The following is a 19867-nucleotide window of genomic DNA, read 5'->3' on the forward strand; positions in this document are numbered from 1 at the left end:
AATCTAAAACTAGTATGTGATGTGTTAATTAATCTCTTTCTTTACTTACATAAATGGTATATTATGGCAATTATTAGCAAAGCTTTCGTTCACTACAACTTTCTTACACTACTTTCGTGGTTGGTGGTCAAGGGTTAAAGTTTACCTGTGGCGTACGTTAGGGCTTACCGCGTTCTCTTTTCCTCAAGCTCAAAATCAATATTCCTGAAATGGAAAATATCAACTTCAGGGTTTTCTTTTTCACGTTCAAAACATTATTGAAATGGACAATATATATAACTTCACGAAAAGTCAAACTTTTAATTTCAAGCTTTGAAAAACAATGCTTTTGAGAAAGATTAATTCACTTCCATGTTTCTAAAGTGTTCTTTGAGGACTTGACCACACACTTTCTACATCTAACAATGCTTTTTCCCCCACTATTTAGATTTCACATATTACTCTTCGGCTTCAGTTTGCCCACTTAAATTTCTTATAAATACCAACTCTTTCAGCCAAACACAATGAATTAATGTTTACATTCCCTACCATTTTTATTTTCTATACATTTTTTTAATGAATATCCATGTCCAAGTCCAACCCCACTCAACCCCAGTTAAAAAATAATAATAATATAAGAAGAAGAACTGGTTGTGAGAATCAGTAAGTGGGTTTGCTTGTGACAAGTGTTTGGCCAAGGGGGTCTCTAACATTAATTCATGTACTCCAAAGGAAGAAGGAAAGGGTCTTGAATGCTGGTTTTTATATGAAGTATTCCACTCAAAAGTTTTATTATAATTCGAGGGATCCAGTGGGAGGAGATAATCATGGTGAGTTTTTTTTTTTTTTTTTAGCTCATTAAAGTAATTAGTCTTCCTATTTCCTTTAAGGAGAATTTGGCCTTCAATCTTCCTCTAAAAATTTTGAGAAGCTCTTTATCTAGAATTCTCTATGAACATATATCAAATTGTTAACTGCATAATCACTTTGCTGTTGTTGTTGTTTTTAATTTTTTATTAACCTGAAGCACTTCATTATTAATATGGTAGAAAACCCCTTCAAACATATATAATTCCACTACTGACCCCACAATCAATTTGTATAATTATCTAGTCAAACAAATTAGAATTCTTTGTGTGTGCGTGTGTGTGTATATATATGCTTGTGGGTATTACAAAGTGCTTTAATTTCATTTCATTTTTTCTTTTTGGTAAAATAATTAAATTTCTCATGAATATTGTTTAATGATCAATATGTTAATCTTTGTTAGGAAATCTCTCTGCTAGTCCTTACTTTGGCCTCAACAACTTTAGCTTCGGGTCTTGTGTTGATTATCACAACTGTTGTTTGTATTGTTAGGAAGAATGTATTGAAGAAGAGGAAAGGTAACTATGCTTTACATTTAGATTCTGAAGGATTACTTGTGATTCACTTTTAATCTTAAGTGGCTGTTCAGCTAATCAGCCAAATTCACTCATTCAAAAGGAAAAAAGATTATGTCTGACTTATTGAGTTAATAAATAGCCTATTCTTCTGGCATTTGTTTCAGAGAAAAAGCAATTAGGAGTTCTGTTGTCCAACTCACACAAGTCCAAACGAAAGTTTCCATATGAAAGTCTAGAATCGGCCACAAATTACTTCCACAATTCCAAAAGCTGGGAGAAGGGCACTATGGTTCAGTTTACAAAGTAACTTCAAGATTCAATTTCTACATTATTTGAGGGAATAAAAAATTTGTATATGAAATCAACTAAGCACATTTCTTTGTGTTAATCAGGGACCTTTTTCCAGATGGGAAAGTTGTTGCTGTTAAGAGGCTCTTCTTCAAAAGTGAACAAACTGCAGATGATTTCTTTAATAAAGTCAATTTGATCAGTGGCACCAATCATAAAAATCTAGTAAAGCTGTTGGGATGCAGCATTACAGGCCCTGAAAGCCTTCTTGTTTATGAATATGTGCCAAACCAAAGCCTTCTTGATAGCTTTTCTGGTATTGAGATAATCTTGAACTCCTGTTCATATAAGAATATTAACTTTTCTTATTCAGTTCAGTTACTTGTGCGCCTTTTGAGTCAGTTAAAATTAATCCTCAGCTGATGAGGTGGGATGTAAGGTATAAGATCATATTGGGTACAGCTGAGGGCTTGGCCTATCTTCATGAGGAATCGAATTTGAGAATTATCCACGAAGATTTGAAATTAAGCAATATTCTACTTGATGGTGATTTTGAGCCAAAGATTGCAGATTTTGGACTTCTTAAGAGCATCCACAGCTGGGCATGCATATGTCAAATGCAAGGTGGGTTTAACAATAAAGGCCCCAAAAACCTCCACAGTTGGGCTTGTAAAAAGCAAGTATTGCAAAAAAATTTGCAATACTGCTACAGTGCAATTCTACCTTTAGAATTGCACTGTAGCACAATTGTAAAAAAAAAAAAAAAAAAACTAATATTTTATTAAATCTTCACTTTATCAATTCCTCTCTCTTTCTTCAGTTAGACTCTCATCTCCACTCTCTAGCTTTTTTTCTTTTTCTTCTTTTTCAGTTCATTCACTTAATCCCCTCCCCTCTCTCTTCCTTTTCATTTTTTTTCCTCTCTATTTTCCCTTGAATCAAGGGTTTGATTTGGTGGCAGATGGTTTTAATGTGAGTTTGATGTGGTGGAGCTCATGGGTTTGATGTGGTGGGGATGGGTGATTGAGGGTCACAGTGTAGAGCTTGTTGTCCGGCATGGTGGAAATCGGCATGTTTTTTTTTTCTTTTTCTGCTTCGCCGATCTGGGTGGGTGGATATTTGGATCGACGGGCTGGGTTTGATGGAGATGGCTCCGATGGGTTTGACAAAGGTTTGCATCGGAGAGGATGGGTTGTTGTGTTTGACCGTGGGTTGCTGTGTCGTGCTTGGTCGGCGAGGTCTGGGTTTTGCGTTTTGGTAGGCGTGGGTCACGGCGTGGGTTTTTTTTTTTTTTTTTTTTCAATATGGGTTTTTGTTCCGGTGGGATTTTGGTGGGTAGTGGGCAATGGGCAGCGGTGGGCATGGTGGAGGCGCGGTGGTGGTGACTGGGCAGTAGAGGCGCGATGATAGAGGTTGAGGGAAGGTGGAGGAGAAAATTAGAAAAAAATAAAAAATGAAAAATATATTTTATTGTAAAGATATACTATTTTAATGAGTAGGATAGGAAAATAAAAGATGGGATGCTGGAGGTATTGTAAAATAGTATGGTATAATGATAAAGTGGCTTTTTGGGATGGTAAAATAGAATTAGAATTGGAATTCCGACTGTGGATGCTATTAGATTATTTCCAAGAGATGAGGTAGACGCGAACAGTATAACTATGTGCACAGGGTAAGTGCCTAGACCTATTATCTTTCCATTTTGCACCTTTTTCTGTTTTGGCACTATGTAAGAATGTGTAACTTAGCATCACTTTTACTAGGAGCCAATGTCTTGTCATCTACTTTTAATTTTTGTAATGCAATGGTAAATTAATACCATTCACCGTAGGGGAAAAAGTCGCAATTCTGTTGATCTTTCTTCTTTTCTATCATAGATTAACAATTTTCCTCACTACTATGCAATATTGAACCTATCGTCTCTAATTACATTTCCATTTCTAAATGTGCATCTTTAGATGTTATGTGGCTCCGAGTATGGTGTTTCTTGTATACCATCTGAGAAGGCAGATGTTTATAGTTTTGAAATTATTGCCCTTCAAATTGTATGTGGAAAAGGGAATTGGACTTTCAGAGAGGTAAATCATTTATCTGAAGTATCACCAATTCATGTTTTAGAGATTTTTTTTTTTTTTTTTTTTTTTTTAATCTCATGAATCAAGACTGAAATCTTTAACAAAAATTTTCTTTTTTTTTTTGGGGTTCTTTAGAAGGTTTGGAATCTTTATGGGAAGGGTAGGCTATGCGAAGCTGCTGATCCAGTCTCGGAGGGTTATTTTCGGAATGAGGATCTTCCCGATTACTTCAATTAGGGCTGCTTTGTGTACAAGTAGCTGCAGAGCTAAGACCATCAATGTCGGTAGTTGTGAAAATGCTAATCAATAAAGATGAAATTCCTCAACCAACGCCTCCACCATTTGTTAATTATTGAGCATGGGAGAAAGGGCCAATTTGTTTGACACAGCATGACAGAAGAAGTTTGATTGAGCCTAGATGAACATTTTGCTTCAAAGACAACCTTACTTTATGTTCTTTCATAGGAACCCCATGTCACCAGGTGTTGCTGTTGCCAACTCCAAACTCATGGCTTTCCAGAATTTCTTTTTGTTGTGTTTCCTTCTTGAATTAGTGCAGACGATGTTTTGCACAAAAGTTGATTTCATCTTGACATTATTTAGTTTGTGAAGTATGACTGTTTGCTTTAAGGTATGTGGAGAAGCAAGGTCAACAAAAAATTAAGCAAACTATTGTTTTTTTTTTTTAGAGAGTTTCAATCTATGACGTTCGCTTCTGATGATAGCTCTTTATCATCAAATCAAGACACCAATCAGTTTTAAACCCCAGATCTCTTATATAACCATCAAAGACTTTACCAGCTAAACTAACTGAAACCCACAAGCAAACTATTGTTACATCAAGATTTTTTTATCTTAGATGATTTGGTTTGAAAATGATATTTGAAAAGCATAATTATATTACAATAAAGGATCATATATTAAAGGCATTAATGCAATTGCATTATTGTTAAAAAGATTTCACGATGGTTACATATTCTAGGATTTTATTGACTTGTAAATTTGGTTTAATCATCAATGCAATTGCTATTTTATTTTTTCTGTCCAACCATAACTTCAAGTTTTGGGAATAAGCGTTATTTCCCATTAAGCCATTACACTAGACCATCCGACATCATCATAGAAATTTAAAATTTTAATCCAATGAAGTCAATGCTATACCAAGACTGTTTTGGTTTGGTCAAAGAAATAAAATATTTCAATACCGATTAATACTAGTGTACTATTTCAAAATTACCTCTACTTTTCGGTCAAAAAAAAAAAAATTACCTCTACTTTTACACACGTAAATTAAAACCCAAAAATAGTTCTCTTCTTCAAATAACCCATTTTCATGTCCTATAAACACAATCTCATTAATATCAATAATCATAATGTTATTATTATTTAATAACTTTGAAAATCAGAAAGGAAATTAAGTTTGTAAACAAGGCAGTTCCTAATTTTATGCACTATGCAGTGAAGTCTATACCATAAGGTAATATTTTTTTGTGAAGTACAGGGTAACCATTTCATAAAACCTACCATTATGATTACGGAACCTTAGTTAATTAATCCTTCAGTAATATTAAGCAAACTTCAACAGAATCATCTTTTCTGAACTCGGCATGCATTTCTTGAGATGGTGTACAACATTTTTTAATCGAGAAGTACAAGAATACTTATTGGACTCGAACCAATTGACATTTCAAGATGCCATTGATTGATTAGAAAGTACAGTACAGAGTAAATTCTTGGCAAAGTTAGAGCCCTCCGGATCTTTTTACCAATTGCCAGTGTCTGCATCCCGTGATTGGTAAAAATCATTTGGCTGCACAATGTCTACCTCCTCGAACTCATTATCATCTGGAAGCAACACAAGAAAGCCCATGATAAAGATAGTTTTAAACAAGTACAGGAGTTAGATCACAGATGGAACAGAGGTGATCTCCAACAATTATGAACTAACTTTCTATAAACTACAGGCATGGATTCTAATTCCAGAGTGGCAAGTATGATTCCCAGTTGATATTCATTGCTGCCACTTGACTATACAACATTTTCTTGAAATGCACCCATTAATTTTGTATATAGAGAAATATTTTCTTTCCTCTAAATAAACTCATTCATTTGTATGGAGAGGGAATCTTAACAAAAATGGACCTGGACTACAAAGAAATATCCACTAAACTACTACATCAGACAAGCTCATCATAAAGATCTTCAGTAGCATAACACCTTCCATTATTATCTGACACCCACGAATATTCTTAGAATGCAAGTCTTAAAATTTAAAAACTACTTTCTTCTTATATGATTAGATTTCATGAAGTTTAAAGAAAATTTGACTGCACATTTCTACGTCCAATCTGGCCACTCGGTAAACATAAGACATAACAAGCAACATCTTATCAAAAAAAGACATAAGAAGCAATATGATGAGCAAACATATCAAGACCAGATGATCAGTTTGGATGGTTTGGTCTCTACTTAAGTTATCCCAAAAATAGAATCTTGAAAACAAGTCTAATAGCCCGTCAATTGATACTTCAGGTTCACAAATATAAATATTATATAAATCAAGTTTAATTCTAAATCTGAAAATCAAAGTTTGCTAGGTTAACAAGCTGTTTGTCCTAAGGCAATTGGGCCTTTGCCTTTTAAAGCATGCAATGAAAACCAAATTGAAGATGAGTAACATCTTTAGATCCTTTCAGGGCCACAATGTTGCCTTAGCCCAAGATATATACGTCCAATGGCACTCCCAATGGTGAGAACAAGCAAAAGATAAAACTTGTAGTTTTAGTATGCACATTTATCATGACACTATCTCTCAAACAGATCATCTCACATTGTTATTCACTCAAGTTTCTTGGGTTTTCTTACTATTTTTTCTTTTTCTTTTTTAAATAACTTAATCCTTTGATTACCCTTCTGGAAAAATAGACAAGCAGATGTTAGTAACAGCCTTTTTCAGAATTTAAGGGTCCAAACAACTGACATAGACTGATGTCCTATTAAAGCACTTCACTGTTCTAACAGCCTGGATTGGAGCGTTGCTTTTATTCTATTTGCTGCTCTAATTTATTAGATATGTTTGAGCATTGTAATTTGATAGATTGATGTACTGCTACTCAAGCACACATCCGGGGTACATTGGTATTTTCCTTTTGATCAATAAATTTTCATTAGTTACCCAAAAAAAAAAAAAAAATTCACAACCAGCAAATCTAAGATGGTCCACATTGGCTAAGATAACCATAAGACCCATATTATATAAAGAAACACTACCGACCAGAGCCCCCAAAATTTGTCCCAATGTTACAGAACCTACGAATAATTAAAACCTCATGTGACCTTGAAGAGACATAAACTTGTTCATGAGCTATGAGAGCCACCTAACTAACTGAATCACAACACTTTCCAACTGCTAATCCTCCAGCTTGAAAAAGTCAGTTTTTCTAAGATTAAAACTGTTAACAGGTCAAAACTACATTAGAAAAATTGGACTGGTGGAAGCATCGTATATGAACAGATTCATGGTGGACATGTGCAAGAACGGGCCATGTTAGGGTACCAAAATAAAGCTATAGTGTATCAGTTGACTTCTTACCTTTTCAAATGGCAAATGTTATACCATGGGCTCTAGCTAAGATTGCATTTCCTCCCCTCATTACAATAGGGTAGTGAGGTCATGGTAGAAAGTGCTATATGAGCTAGAGCTCATTGGAAAATATTAACATCTAACGTTTCAACTATTTAATGCTAAAGAGTAGCTTAGTATAGTACAAGGTGAAAATTATATAAATTCAAACAAATGCAACTTAGCTGTTCAGACTCCTATCAGCAACATCAAAAATGCACAAGGGTACCCAGTAGTACATAGGTGATGCATAGAAATCAGAGAGGAAAGAATTAAGAAGACCACCTTTTCTCAAGGTCAGTGCCACAACTGAATCATTTTCAACCTGAAAAAGACGATGAATGTATTGAAAAAATTATAACATATTTAAAGCTCATATGATAAAAGATTTTAGGGCATTGCAGGTGCTTCTGAGTACTAATTTCTTAAATACAAATAAGGATAAAAAGTAAATTAAAATATATATATATATACACACACACATATACATATATACACACACACAGGATTGTACCTTATGATCTGCCAATGTCTTTGAATCCTCTAAAACTTCCCCAGTACCAACTAGGATCAAACGCTGATTATTAACTGGTTGATCGATGAGGACTTGCAATTTCTCTTTTATGTCTAGAACTGTTTCAGTAGGATCACACCGTATGAAGTAAGTTGTCTTACTACGCTTAACACGGATATACATAGCCTGTACAACAGTTACAGTATAAATCAGTGACTAAGTTGCGAGGACACATAGGAGTATAACTTTTTATTCTTTTCAGCAGGAAAACGAAGAACACTAAACATAGCTAAAGTTGCTAGAAGAAATAGATATAGCAAAAACTGCAATTAAAGCATTATATACTTCCTTAGATTTGTATTTTACATTGCCCGTAAAACATGACCTAAATGCCTTCAATGCTTTCACATTTAAAAACATCTTCTTGATTAATATGGACAGTAACGCTTTGAATACAATATAAATGTGACAATCCTTTTCTTGAACAATGAAATTCAATGAAACAAAAAGTTTATGACAAAACATCTTAACTTATTTTTGAGATGGTAATATTGACATCAATGGTTTACATAAAAAGTATAAAGATTAGCCATAATCCCTTTCTTGAATAACAATGTAAGGAAAAAAATTATAACAAGTAGGAAGAACTTAATTTCAATTTGTGATATAATGGGCACATAATGTAGTATCCTACTCATATATCAATGGTGTAGAGATTGAAACATACGAAAATATATCGTTTTAGTTGCCTGGAACCCTGATTATACTAGATCATTATGTTTGCAGTCCAATAAAGCCAATCAATATGCTGCATTTTGTAACTACTCAAGTAAAAGCTGTATAATATCTTGACTTCCTCTAGTTAGGTAGAAAACAGGTCTCCTACTTCTAGTATAAAGCCAAAATTAATTTCAAGATGGCCATTTGTTCTTTTCATTGGTAAGTTATACATGCACCTTGTGGATCTTGAACCCTTTGTACTTCCCATCAATATTCCTCTTAAAAGAAACCATTAATTTTGTCTTGCAAGAATAAATGAGCTTGAACTGGAATACAAGATAGCTTAGTAATGAGGGCCTAACAACAAGAATGCATGCAGCATAATAATGTAGAAGAGGAAACCTAACATTTTTGCTCCATGATCCATCAACATATGTCCACCCTTCAATATAAGTCACGGTCCACTATGTAGCTTCTTAATATTCAAACTTGATGGCATACACCAAATTTTGTTTGCCCATCATTCCACCCCTGTAATAGTAAGTGTTCTATTTTCCACTTATTAGATGCCTAAAAACTAGCAGTTAATCCTCTAGAATAACTGCAATCTTCATAACAATCATTTTTGTATAGCAATTACTTCCTTGTTGGACCTTCAGTATGAAAATCTCCATCAATTTTGCGTGTCTTAGGGTAGTTAGTCTCATGCTTGCTCTTCTAACCATTTTTTCCTCCAAATTATTAAGGTGAATGCTATGCTACCTTCCATATCATCATTCATAGATGTAGAAGTTGTAAGAACAAGTAAAGCTTCTAAACCATTAACTACTCATACATCATTGACTGGTTACATCCCCTTTATTTGTAAAAACATAATAACAACTCCACTCAGGAATTGTTTCATCTAAGCACAAACTTATTTAAGTACATAGAATTTGTACACAAAACTCACACCACAATTTCGTATCAAAATTCATTCATCTACACCCCTAGTGTAACAAGTCTCAGTAAGTAACCAATATCACAACCGCAACAAGCATTTTTGCTTTCTTCTAACACTCCAATTTCCAACAACATATATAGCAATAACTAACCCTCATCATTCATAAATTTTTATTTATTTTTTAATAACATAGGGAACCTTTCTAAAAAAGACCCATTTGGACTCACCTCTAGCAAGTAAAACCTACAGGCAACTGACCCCAACTGTCATAACCAGTTGTCGGGCAATCCAAGGGCATTCACCACTTATGGGCTAAAAAGTTTATGCTCATGCCATCCTTTTGACCCTATAAAAGCTTATATATATATTACAAAGATCAATGTTTATCTCACCTCTAGCAAGTAAAACCTAGGGGCAACTGACCCTGCCTGTCATAACCAGTTGTCAGGAAATCGAGGGCATTCACCGCTAACAGGCTAACAGTTTATGCTCATGCCATCCTTTTGACCCTATACAAGCTTATATATAAGTTACAAAGAACAATTTTTATCTCAACCTATGAACCCACATTTACAAAATTTTCCCTTTTTTGTTGTTGTTTGAGTAAGTAAGCCTAAAATGTACCATATGTACTAAAGATCAAACATTTAATCCAAATAAAACGCAAATTAAGAATGCACATACCATATTTGACCGTGCACCAAAGATGATCGAAGTACAACGTTAGAGACCTAGCCTGTTCAATACCCATAGAGTGAGTACAACTATACACGTTCATACAGAAAGATCGAATTTTGGGTTTGGGTTTTTTTTTTTTTTTTGTTCTTTAATTTCATGCTTAGTAAAGCGTAGATTGTGAATCAAAGTAGAAAATGAGAATTTTAAGTTTAGGTTAAGAAGAAAAATTCCAAACCTGATAATTGGTGAAATTCTTTTTCTGGGCAATTCAGGTTTGTAAATCTACGTGCTCTTCCGATTTCCAGAGAGAGAGAGAGAGAGAGATGTAAATCTGTCTGATTAAGCTCTCTGATTCCTAGAAGAAAAGTAGTGTTTGGATGAAAAGGAAAAGACTTTCACACACTACCCACAGTACCCACAAGTTTAGTTAAAGCTCACCGTATATTGAAATAAGAAAGAAAACCTATACACTTAGAATTTTCAAGAGTCATGTAAAGCAAGTGACTTTTTTTCTTTTTCTTTTTTCAATTAATTCTTTTTAATTTAATTTTATGTTTATTTTATAAAATAAAATAAAAACCTAATGAAAGGTGCATAAGAAATTAAAACCAAATTTTCATTTGTCATTTTCTCAACAACAAGTAAAAAGTTTGCCCTATTTCATATATTTGATTTTTTTTAATAAAGTTTAGCTTCAAAATTAGTTGTAACTTAATACTACAACCTTACTCAATATATTTTTACTAAAGATGAATTTTAACAAATCTACCATTGAATTACATCTTCTTCTTATATTCTTCATGCTTGCAAAATTTTTAGAAAATTAAATATTAATAGTTATGTCATCGATAAATTACTTAAATTACAAGTTTTTGTAATTTAAAATTATATATAATATATAAACTTATAGATCATATAGTAAATAATATTCAATTACCACAAAATTTGACATATGTATTACAAGCGTATAAAACATACAATTCAACTGTTAGATTTTCAAAATATGTAATAATGTTTATTTTATTAAGTAAGGTTGTAGTCTAGTTACACTTTGTCCTTTTTTAAATACAATAAATTGTAAGGAATTGAGGTTGATAAGATGGTTAGAACAACCGCATCAGCTCATGCAAAATCTTGCAAAATACAAAAAAGCAGTTAATTTTACACATTTTGAGCAAAAAAATATTCATATCAGTGGGTGTAAAATTGTGCATAAATGCACAAATGTTACAGTAACCGTGCATATATGCACGGTTACTATAATTTATACATTTAATAATTTAGTATTTTTTGGTAGTGTTGGATCTATGAGAAAGAGGGGGTAGTGAGTGAGGAAATAATAACAAATTGTAAAAGAATAAATATTTTATTGTATATATGTGTAGAATAGATAGATTGATGTAAGTATTTTGTAAAAATGAGTGTGTACAATAAAAAATGTAGTTTTTTTTATGCAAAATAGCCGGGAAGTTTGCAATGACTAATGCGGTTGCTCTAAAATATAATAATGGTAAATTACATTGACCACCCTTATGTTATATGCTCTATTTTTTTTTCCATACCAATTTTTACTTACTTACTAATACTAAATATTTTTGTTAAAAATATTTAATATTCTCAAAAGAAAAAATAGTAGGTTAATTTCACATTGAAAAATGAGTGAGTTAAAGAGGTTTAAAGCCTGTGCTGTGTATTCAAGAGTTAGACTCTTTTAGATATACACCACTGTAAGTTTATTTAAAATCTTCTCCCCTTTTTAATTTAATTAAATTATTTTTTAATTTTTCAAATTATATTGTGTAAATGAAGAATGTTCCACCACCTATTTATTATGTACTTCAAGTCGACAGGACTAACTTGCTTTTAATAATATTGGATATCTTATTTCTCAAAAAAAAAATATTAACGAAGTTTAATGATGTGACAACTGCAAACATTACTTGTTGAGAAAGAATTAAAAGAAAATTGTTTTAGCCTCACTTTTCTTCTTCTTCGTCTTTTTTTTAATATTTTTTATTTTTTGTAACCAATGGCAGAGCACGCTTGAGGAGGGGGAAAAGATTTGCGGGAATAATTATAACATGTGTAATTTTTTAAGTTTTTGACAATTTGGCCATTAAAAAATTTGACTTACCTACTCCTAAAATATTAAGAACCAGTCTAACGAGTCATTATCAATTGTCCCTTGGATCATTGCTCTTTTATTTATAATAATAATAATAAAAAGGGCGGAAGTTTGAATACTAAAAAAAAATATTTGTATTTGTTAAAATTGACTTCCATTTTTCAATGAAGAAAATTTTAAAATGGGTTCGAGTTAGCTTAATTTGTAAACCTTTTTATTATAATGGATTTAAGCTTCCCTACAACAAAATCAATTAATGCCTTGACATTTGTTTTAGGAAAAAATAATGCCTTGACATAAATAATAATAAGAGAGATGCTACGTCTACAATATCTTCACAACAAATCATATGTGGTTAGTTATTATTAGTTTAAAGTTGAACCTAACACTAAAATTACTTTTTTGCCCCAACAATAACAACCAGTAACAACCTGCCACTTAGGATTTGTTGTAAAAATGTTGTGGACATATCATTTTTCTAATAATAATAATAATTAGCCTCATAACATGCGCTTTGCGCATGCACTTGAGGTTTTATTTTGGGTAAACTACACATTTAGTCCTTAACCTTTACATAATATTTCAATTTGGTCCTTAATGTATAAGATAGGGACCAAATACGTAGTTTACCCTTTTTTTTTGTCTAGTGGCATAATTTTTCATTAATCTCAAATTTTAAATTAATTAAGATACAAAAAAATAAATAAAAGCCTTAAAGCTGTCATTTAACGATGTCATTTCAAACTTTTTATTTTTATTTTTATTTTTTTCATTCTTGTTGTTACTTGTTAGTGCAAAATGAGCAAGATGTTTGAAACTCTTGGCCAGGAATGGTCTTTCAGCAAAATCATGGATTCGCCAAAAACTAATATACAAATTAAAAAAGGCAAAAAATTAAAATTAAAAAAAAAGAAAAGAGAAAGTAACAAAAAAATGTACCTACCAAAAATCATTGTGAACCAACCGTGGAACCCTTATCTTCTTTGTGGGAGATCACCAATGTCCTGTGAGCAAGCGGAATTCTTTTCAAAATTGAATAGCACAGTATTAAAAGAAAACAATTAGAGAGATATATAGTTCTAAGTTGTTAAACTGTTTTTATTTGAATTTGAATTAAAATGTGGGGTGTTTAAATTTGCGTGCGGTGTTTCAATGAGGATATATGGCAATGCCTCAATTTAAGGAATATAGATAAGAAGTTTTAGTGATAGTTTTACAGTAGGAGTGTTTGGGAGGGGGGGGGGGGGGACGAAGAACCAAAACAGTTGATAAAACAGGTAAGGACCTCTTAACCTCGGATATATTGGTGAGATTTCCTCGGAAAGTACTCACCTAACTCATTTAGACGTTGGACTACTACAGTTGACGAGAGTACCGAGAACTCTTACCTAACCTCGAAAAGTCAAGAGTCAGAGTTAAAGGAAACATGGCGCAACTTAAGAGAGGAAAATGGTAACTTGGCACTGAACAAGAAAGAGAAGAAAAAGGAAGGACAAAGCAGTCATCCCCTCCACATTAAATGCACTGCAACTACTTAGCTGATTGCATTAATGGGAAAATGACCATGAAAAGTGCCCACACATCTCACACCTTGGTGTAAAACCTTCTAGCAAGGCCTTGATGAGACAAGTATCAAGAAAGTCTGATCCTAACCCTCCAAATGTAAAGTCTAGATGCATTTTGGCTAACTATATAAATTCAAGAAGCACCTAGATCGGGAGAGTTTTTTTTTTTTTTTTTTGGAAAAAAGAGAAAGAGAGAAGATCCAATTGTAACCTCTTCCTCGGACTAGACCTGAGGACGAATACTTAGTCATTCCAAGACTTATTCTAATTGAATACATTCACATTACACTAAAGACTGATTTGACTATCATTAATTATCATAAAATGAGTATTTAAAGGTTGACCTTGCATCCCACTTCTAAAAATTAATTGTGTGAGTAGAAAGTAACATGTTAACATATATGTACTCTGTTAGCTATGTTTTTTGCCCTCCACAGAGTTTTTTTTTTTAAATTTTTTTTCAAATTCAAAATAAAGAAAAGGAGATTTGAGAAGGCAAAACAAAAACAAAAATGTGAGATTAGGGATTAAGAAAACTAAAAAAAAAAAAAAAACAAAACAAAACAAAACACACATGAGATTAGGAATTAAGGAAACTGGAAATTTTATCAAAAAAAAAAAAACTGAAATTTAAAAAACATAAACCATGAATCTTGATAAACTTTGGGAAAAAAAAAGAGAGTTTGGAACGTGGTCTTCAAAGAAATATACAAAATGAACCAAGAAGTTTTTATTTATTTATTTTTTTTTAATAAGTTTATTTTGAAGACATAAATTAATAGGAAAGTATTTTATTTTGTAGTCATTTTAAGCGAAATTGAAGATATATTTTTACCGGGTTGTCCTTAAGTTTTGTCCTTCTAAACATAGAGTTTATTTTTTTTTTAATGCCTCTAGATATAGAGTTTAGGAGTATTTTTGAACCACATTAAAATTTAGTCTAAGTAATGGAATCTTAATATAGATACTTAGGTAGTATAGATATGGACAATAGTAATAATCCTAGAATGGCATAAATTAAAATCATTTAGCAAGCGTTTGGATTAGCGTTTCACTAGTTGCGTTTTTCTTTTTTTTTTATGCATGCGTTTCAGCTTTCAGGATACAATATATACTGTATAGTGGGTCATGTACACTGTTCATGAGACCCGCAAGTACTTTATTCAGAAAAAATATTAAAAATAGGTCCCACGATACTATTCATATATTTAAAAATTATTTTGTTGCAGTATTTTTAATTTTCAGTAAAGTAAGTGGTGATTAAACGAATCTTTAAATTTTTTTTTTATTTTTAATCATCCAGAATCTAAAATAAAAAATTTATTGGACCCACACTTAGGATGGGTATTTAAGTTTTGAAAAGACATCCCAGCTAAGCTAACTGCTGCGACCTACCCGAGAAAAAAAATGCATATTCTTATTGTGGAGTGTGGAATGTGAAGTGTGGACAAGTATTGCATTGTCTCGCCATTTTGGATCTTCACTTTCAACTTCAATCAAGCACTGTACTTAGTTATTAGCCTCTCCTCTTCATCACTCCAGCAACCTTAATTAGTAAAACAAACATGGGAAACACATCATCAATGCTCACTCAGTACGACATCGAAGAAGTCCAGGAACACTGCAACCACACCTGTACCACTTGCTAACTACCTCTCCTAGTTTTTATTTTTCATCTTAATGCACTTATTGATTGATTTGGGTTTTTTGTTGTTGTTAGTTTCACAGCAGGAGATAGTGTCACTGTACCAGAGGTTTTGCCAACTCGATCGCAATGGCGGTGGTTTCATCTCTGCTGAGGAGTTCTTGTCCGTACCTGAATTCGCTGTCAACCCTCTCTCTCAGGTCCTAATCTCTCTCTCTCTCTCTCTCTCCCTCTCTCTCTGTCTGTCTCTGTGTATAAAGTTATGTAATTTATGTCTATAAACATGTATATGTATAAAAGTTAATGGTGTGGCATCTGATTTCAAACGCCCACATGAGATTAAGGTACTCTAGAGTTCCTAGCTGCATTCCATGGTAGAGTTCTTCAAATCATAAACCTTCATTCTACATCATCAAACATTAATTAGCTAGATTGCGATGTCTATTTATGTTATTGATGACATGGAGTTACTCTAAACATTTTTGAGGATATTAATCCAAAAGGAGTTATATGTTTGTATCATGTGTGTGTGAATGTATGGTCAAAGGTTGTGATTAATGCACCAGTAAAAAAAAAGGTGAGTTTATTCAAGTTAAGGGAACGGAAAAATGTCGAGGAAGACAAAAAAATAAATCAATAGAAGTACTAAAAATGAAAATGTCAATTAAGGAAGTGACAAAGTGTATGACTTCAAATGGAATAGAATGGCGAAAAAGAACACGTGGCTGAACCTAATTAGTTTATTGAGGATCGGAACCCATAGCCGACCTCAAAATATTTGGACTAAGGCCTCTTGTTGCGTCTGTATGTAGGTGTTTCCATGACCATGTGCATTTGTGTGTGTTGGAGGTACATATTTGTATATGTTTGTTGTGTGCTATTTGGTTACTCAGATAGTGTGCTTCATTATTCACTTTCCAGAGATTGTTGAGGATGTTGGATGGATTGAACTTCAAGGAATTTGTAGCATTCTTGTCTGCATTTAGTTCTCGTGCCACCTTGCAGCAGAAAGTTGAATGTAATGACTCCTTTTTGTCATAGTTTTATGAATTCATATTTCTAGAAGTTGTGTTTGACTATTTTCTCCTTTTGAATTTCCATTTGGTGTCTCTTTTTGTTTCCTAGTTATTTTTAAGGTGTATGATTCGGATGGCAATGGGAAAGTCACATTCAGTGACATGTTGGAAGTTTTGCGCGATTTGTCAGGACAATTTATATCTGAACAACAGAGGGAGGTCAGTTCTTGTTAGAAAATCCTTGAAGAATGTATCATCTAATTAATTTCCTTCCATCAAAGGTGTGGGGATATACAATTTATAAAAGAAAAAGCTTACTTCTTTTAATGGCTCAGGTCTCCAATAGTGATAGGGTTTAATAGTTTTCTTTTTGGTAAATCTTGGGCTTAAAAGTTTTATTCTCTCTGTAAAGTGAATTGTGGTGGATTACTGATCACCTGAGGTTATTAACATGCCAAATACAAACTGAGTTAGTTTGATTATATCCAGTGGTCTTTTGAAATATAGATCTAGAACTTGGAAGTATAGTGGTATTTGAAATTTTAAACTTCTAATGTCTTACAATGATCTCCAATTGCATGGTAAGCGATATGGTTATTGCAAATTGTCCACAATATGAACATGGAAGCAAGAAAGGAACATTAAAGGACAAGGAAAAGATGTGAGAAACTATTCTTGAAAGTTGAGTCAATTGTATAAATATTATGTTCTTGAAATACTAAGCATTTTTCTAGTTTAATACTTTTTAAAAATTCTACTGTATATATATACTTCTTAAAAATGCTGATGCACTTTGACAGATGACTTTATACTATTTTGATCTTTGTATAAGATGGGTGATGATGCAAGAAATACACTATATTTGACTAAAAATTATGCCTTTGCAATTTCGGTTTTAGTTTCTTATGGAAATTCTTGATCTCCTTCAAATTGGTCATAGTGTATACATATTGCTGATCTGGAACAGCATCTCTGATCATGAATCATAAAAAGCATGGAGATCATATTAGTTTCTGCAAATATAGGTTGTACTTGAACTTAAAAAAGTGTGATAATTAGAACTGCTGGTGACTTATCCTTTTTGCACGTGTGGATTTTTTGGTGCCTGATACAGCAAGTTCTGATCCATGTCCTTGAGGAAGCGGGCTACACAAAGAATTCTTTGTTGGGTTTGTCTGACTTCATGAAGGTACTATGTAGTTTTATTTCAAATAAATTCCTTTCAATGTGAACTTTCATCAGAAGTTTGTTCCAATTTCTTTGCATAATTTGTTTAAAGACAATCCTGTAATTATGTTTTTAAAAAGTTTAGCATAATACTTCCTTCCTACATATCTAATTTGATTCAATCAAAGAAGGGGCATATTTTGAAATATTCACCCTGAGTGTTGTGGTTGTAGTCAATTCCCACATCAAATAGTAGCGACAAAAGTGAGTGGCTAGCATAACATTTTTGGCCCAAACCTACTGGCTTAAACTTTTAGGATTAAGGTGGTGATCCAACATTTTGTATCAAGCCCTTGCAAAGCGATTCTCTGAAGCTGTTAATTTCAACTCTCAGAAAATCAAGAACCCAATAGCATGCATGCGGTCTTGTAGGTGGAGTTATTGAAGAGCCAATTGGGGATGTCAAATGGGGAGTTTCACAATACTGATTTCACATGGATTTAGTATGTACAGATTTTAGTGGTTTGCATTTTTACTTGAATTATATAAAACTCAACTTAAATTTGTTCTTTGGAAACTTTATTCCAACTAAGCATGACATGGTTCCCCCTCCCCCCCTCCCCCCCCTTTCTTGGGGGAAGGAGGGAGGAGAAAATTTTTGGTGTTAGGAATTCTATTACTATTTTATATCTATCGTGATCACCATGATTACAGAATATTAGTATACAACTCAGATTTGGTTAATATGATTTACAGGTGCCATAAGAGTCTGATACGTTTTCCTTTTCCCATTATTTGCATTTTCTAGTTTGAATGATCTAGTCAGTAGGGTACATGGTAAACGTACGTTCCTGAGCCTATATGGGAAATCCCTTGGAGGGAGTATCTCTTCCTTTGCATTGGTCAAATCTTCTCAAACTTCAAATGAACGTTCTTTGAAATATCAACCAGTACTGCATTTATGCTTAAGAGTTAGCCTTCCTAAACTTGAGTCTCCTATTTAATTTAATGCTTTATGCAAGTTTTTAATTGTACTTTTTCTAATCCTATTAAATATTATATACTTGTTCTAAAATTCCTTTATATGATATGTGAATTTTGTCAAATAATTTAGCCTCACTGCATTCACATATTTTTCTTTTGCTCAGCTATATCTATTAAAAGATCATCTTAGATATTCCTTCCCATTGCAACCATCAGGTTTCTCTAAATAGTGAGTCCCATTTCTTATGAATTTTTGGCTGAGCTCTTTAGGTATTTTTCATTATGTTGACCAAGTAGGTGTGTTAGGTTTGACTGATTATCATTTTATGTTGTTCTTTTTTATAGCTTGCTTGCTTATGTTAACCGTCTTTTCCTCATAAGTTGGTGTTTCACTGATTCGTCATTTTCTATTATACTTTTTATAGCTTGCTTCATATAGGGAACCTTGATCAAATGTCTCGCATGATTGAGTGTGCTCAGGATTGGTGTTTGAGGGGATTTGAACCACAACCCCTTTTGTATTTAGATATTAATTTGTTTACATTTATGCAAGTTTTCTTTTAAAAGAAACCTTGTCCTTTGTTGCAGATTCTTGGCAATACTGGTTTGAAGATGGAGGTCGAAGTTCCAGTGGATTAAAGTGAGGGTAGTAATAATTTCTCATTTGATTGTGTTCCATTATAGTGCTTGTATTGCACCATTCTGCTAATGGATCCATGGGCAAGGCAATGGTTTGTAAATGTACCTAATTAATAAACTTGGAAGATCTTAAAGATATGGTAAACTGTGCATTACTTTTTAATTTTCAACCTGGGAGGACAGTTTAGACCTCGTTGGTTGATTTTACAGCGAATTAAATCAACTTGTTAAGTTAAACAATTATGTAATCAATTCAATTTTCTGTTTAATTACCACAGTAAAGCAGGTTACCAAATAATCAAACCCCATCACTAATTGCTACCTCCACCAGAACTTACAGTTTTGATTCGACAAATTGCTCAAAGCCTTTTAGACTCTTCTAATGTGAATTCTTTCACAATCCATGTTTGTGACTTCAAGAACCTCCTGAAGATTTTAATTCTGCAGCAAAGCTTGAAATGTATCTGTGGCTTCGCCTTGATTTGCACAACGGTAGTGGTAACATTGTAGAAAACCTTCTTT

At 33.0% G+C, this 19867-nt stretch overlaps 3 protein-coding genes across 5 annotated transcripts; 2 read left to right on the forward strand and 1 right to left on the reverse strand.

Annotated features, from left to right (window-relative positions):
* The first annotated feature begins 512 nt into the window (after nucleotides 1-512).
* LOC142627194 (cysteine-rich receptor-like protein kinase 42) lies at nucleotides 513-2479 on the forward strand. Of its 2 annotated transcripts, XM_075801011.1 has the most exons (5): nucleotides 513-809; nucleotides 1250-1364; nucleotides 1529-1667; nucleotides 1757-1968; nucleotides 2072-2479. In XM_075801011.1, the coding sequence occupies exons 1-5, from the start codon at nucleotides 807-809 to the stop codon at nucleotides 2095-2097; spliced, it is 495 nt and encodes a 164-aa protein (XP_075657126.1). In that variant the 5' UTR covers nucleotides 513-806; the 3' UTR covers nucleotides 2098-2479. The 2 variants fall into 2 exon arrangements, with proteins under 2 accessions (XP_075657126.1, XP_075657118.1); XM_075801003.1 differs by having other exon boundaries at nucleotides 1757-2479.
* A 2794-nt stretch (nucleotides 2480-5273) lies between these two features.
* Nucleotides 5274-10671, reverse strand: LOC142622203 (uncharacterized). The gene is made up of 5 exons (XM_075795644.1): nucleotides 10440-10671; nucleotides 10211-10262; nucleotides 7864-8049; nucleotides 7635-7674; nucleotides 5274-5572 (listed from the first exon to the last, which is right to left on the reverse strand). The coding sequence occupies exons 2-5, from the start codon at nucleotides 10211-10213 to the stop codon at nucleotides 5490-5492; spliced, it is 312 nt and encodes a 103-aa protein (XP_075651759.1). The 5' UTR covers nucleotides 10214-10262; nucleotides 10440-10671; the 3' UTR covers nucleotides 5274-5489.
* Nucleotides 10672-15272: 4601 nt separating this feature from the next.
* LOC142608234 (uncharacterized) lies at nucleotides 15273-19481 on the forward strand. Of its 2 annotated transcripts, none has more exons than XM_075779978.1 (6): nucleotides 15273-15529; nucleotides 15615-15739; nucleotides 16461-16557; nucleotides 16665-16774; nucleotides 17670-17744; nucleotides 19295-19481. In XM_075779978.1, the coding sequence occupies exons 1-6, from the start codon at nucleotides 15460-15462 to the stop codon at nucleotides 19343-19345; spliced, it is 528 nt and encodes a 175-aa protein (XP_075636093.1). In that variant the 5' UTR covers nucleotides 15273-15459; the 3' UTR covers nucleotides 19346-19481. The 2 variants fall into 2 exon arrangements, with proteins under 2 accessions (XP_075636093.1, XP_075636082.1); XM_075779967.1 differs by lacking the exon at nucleotides 19295-19481 and adding an exon at nucleotides 18871-19042 and having other exon boundaries at nucleotides 15309-15529.
* Nucleotides 19482-19867: the final 386 nt, after the last annotated feature.

This window comes from Castanea sativa, chromosome 1, assembly GCF_040712315.1.
Source record: "Castanea sativa cultivar Marrone di Chiusa Pesio chromosome 1, ASM4071231v1".
Taxonomy (NCBI): Eukaryota; Viridiplantae; Streptophyta; class Magnoliopsida; order Fagales; family Fagaceae; genus Castanea; species Castanea sativa.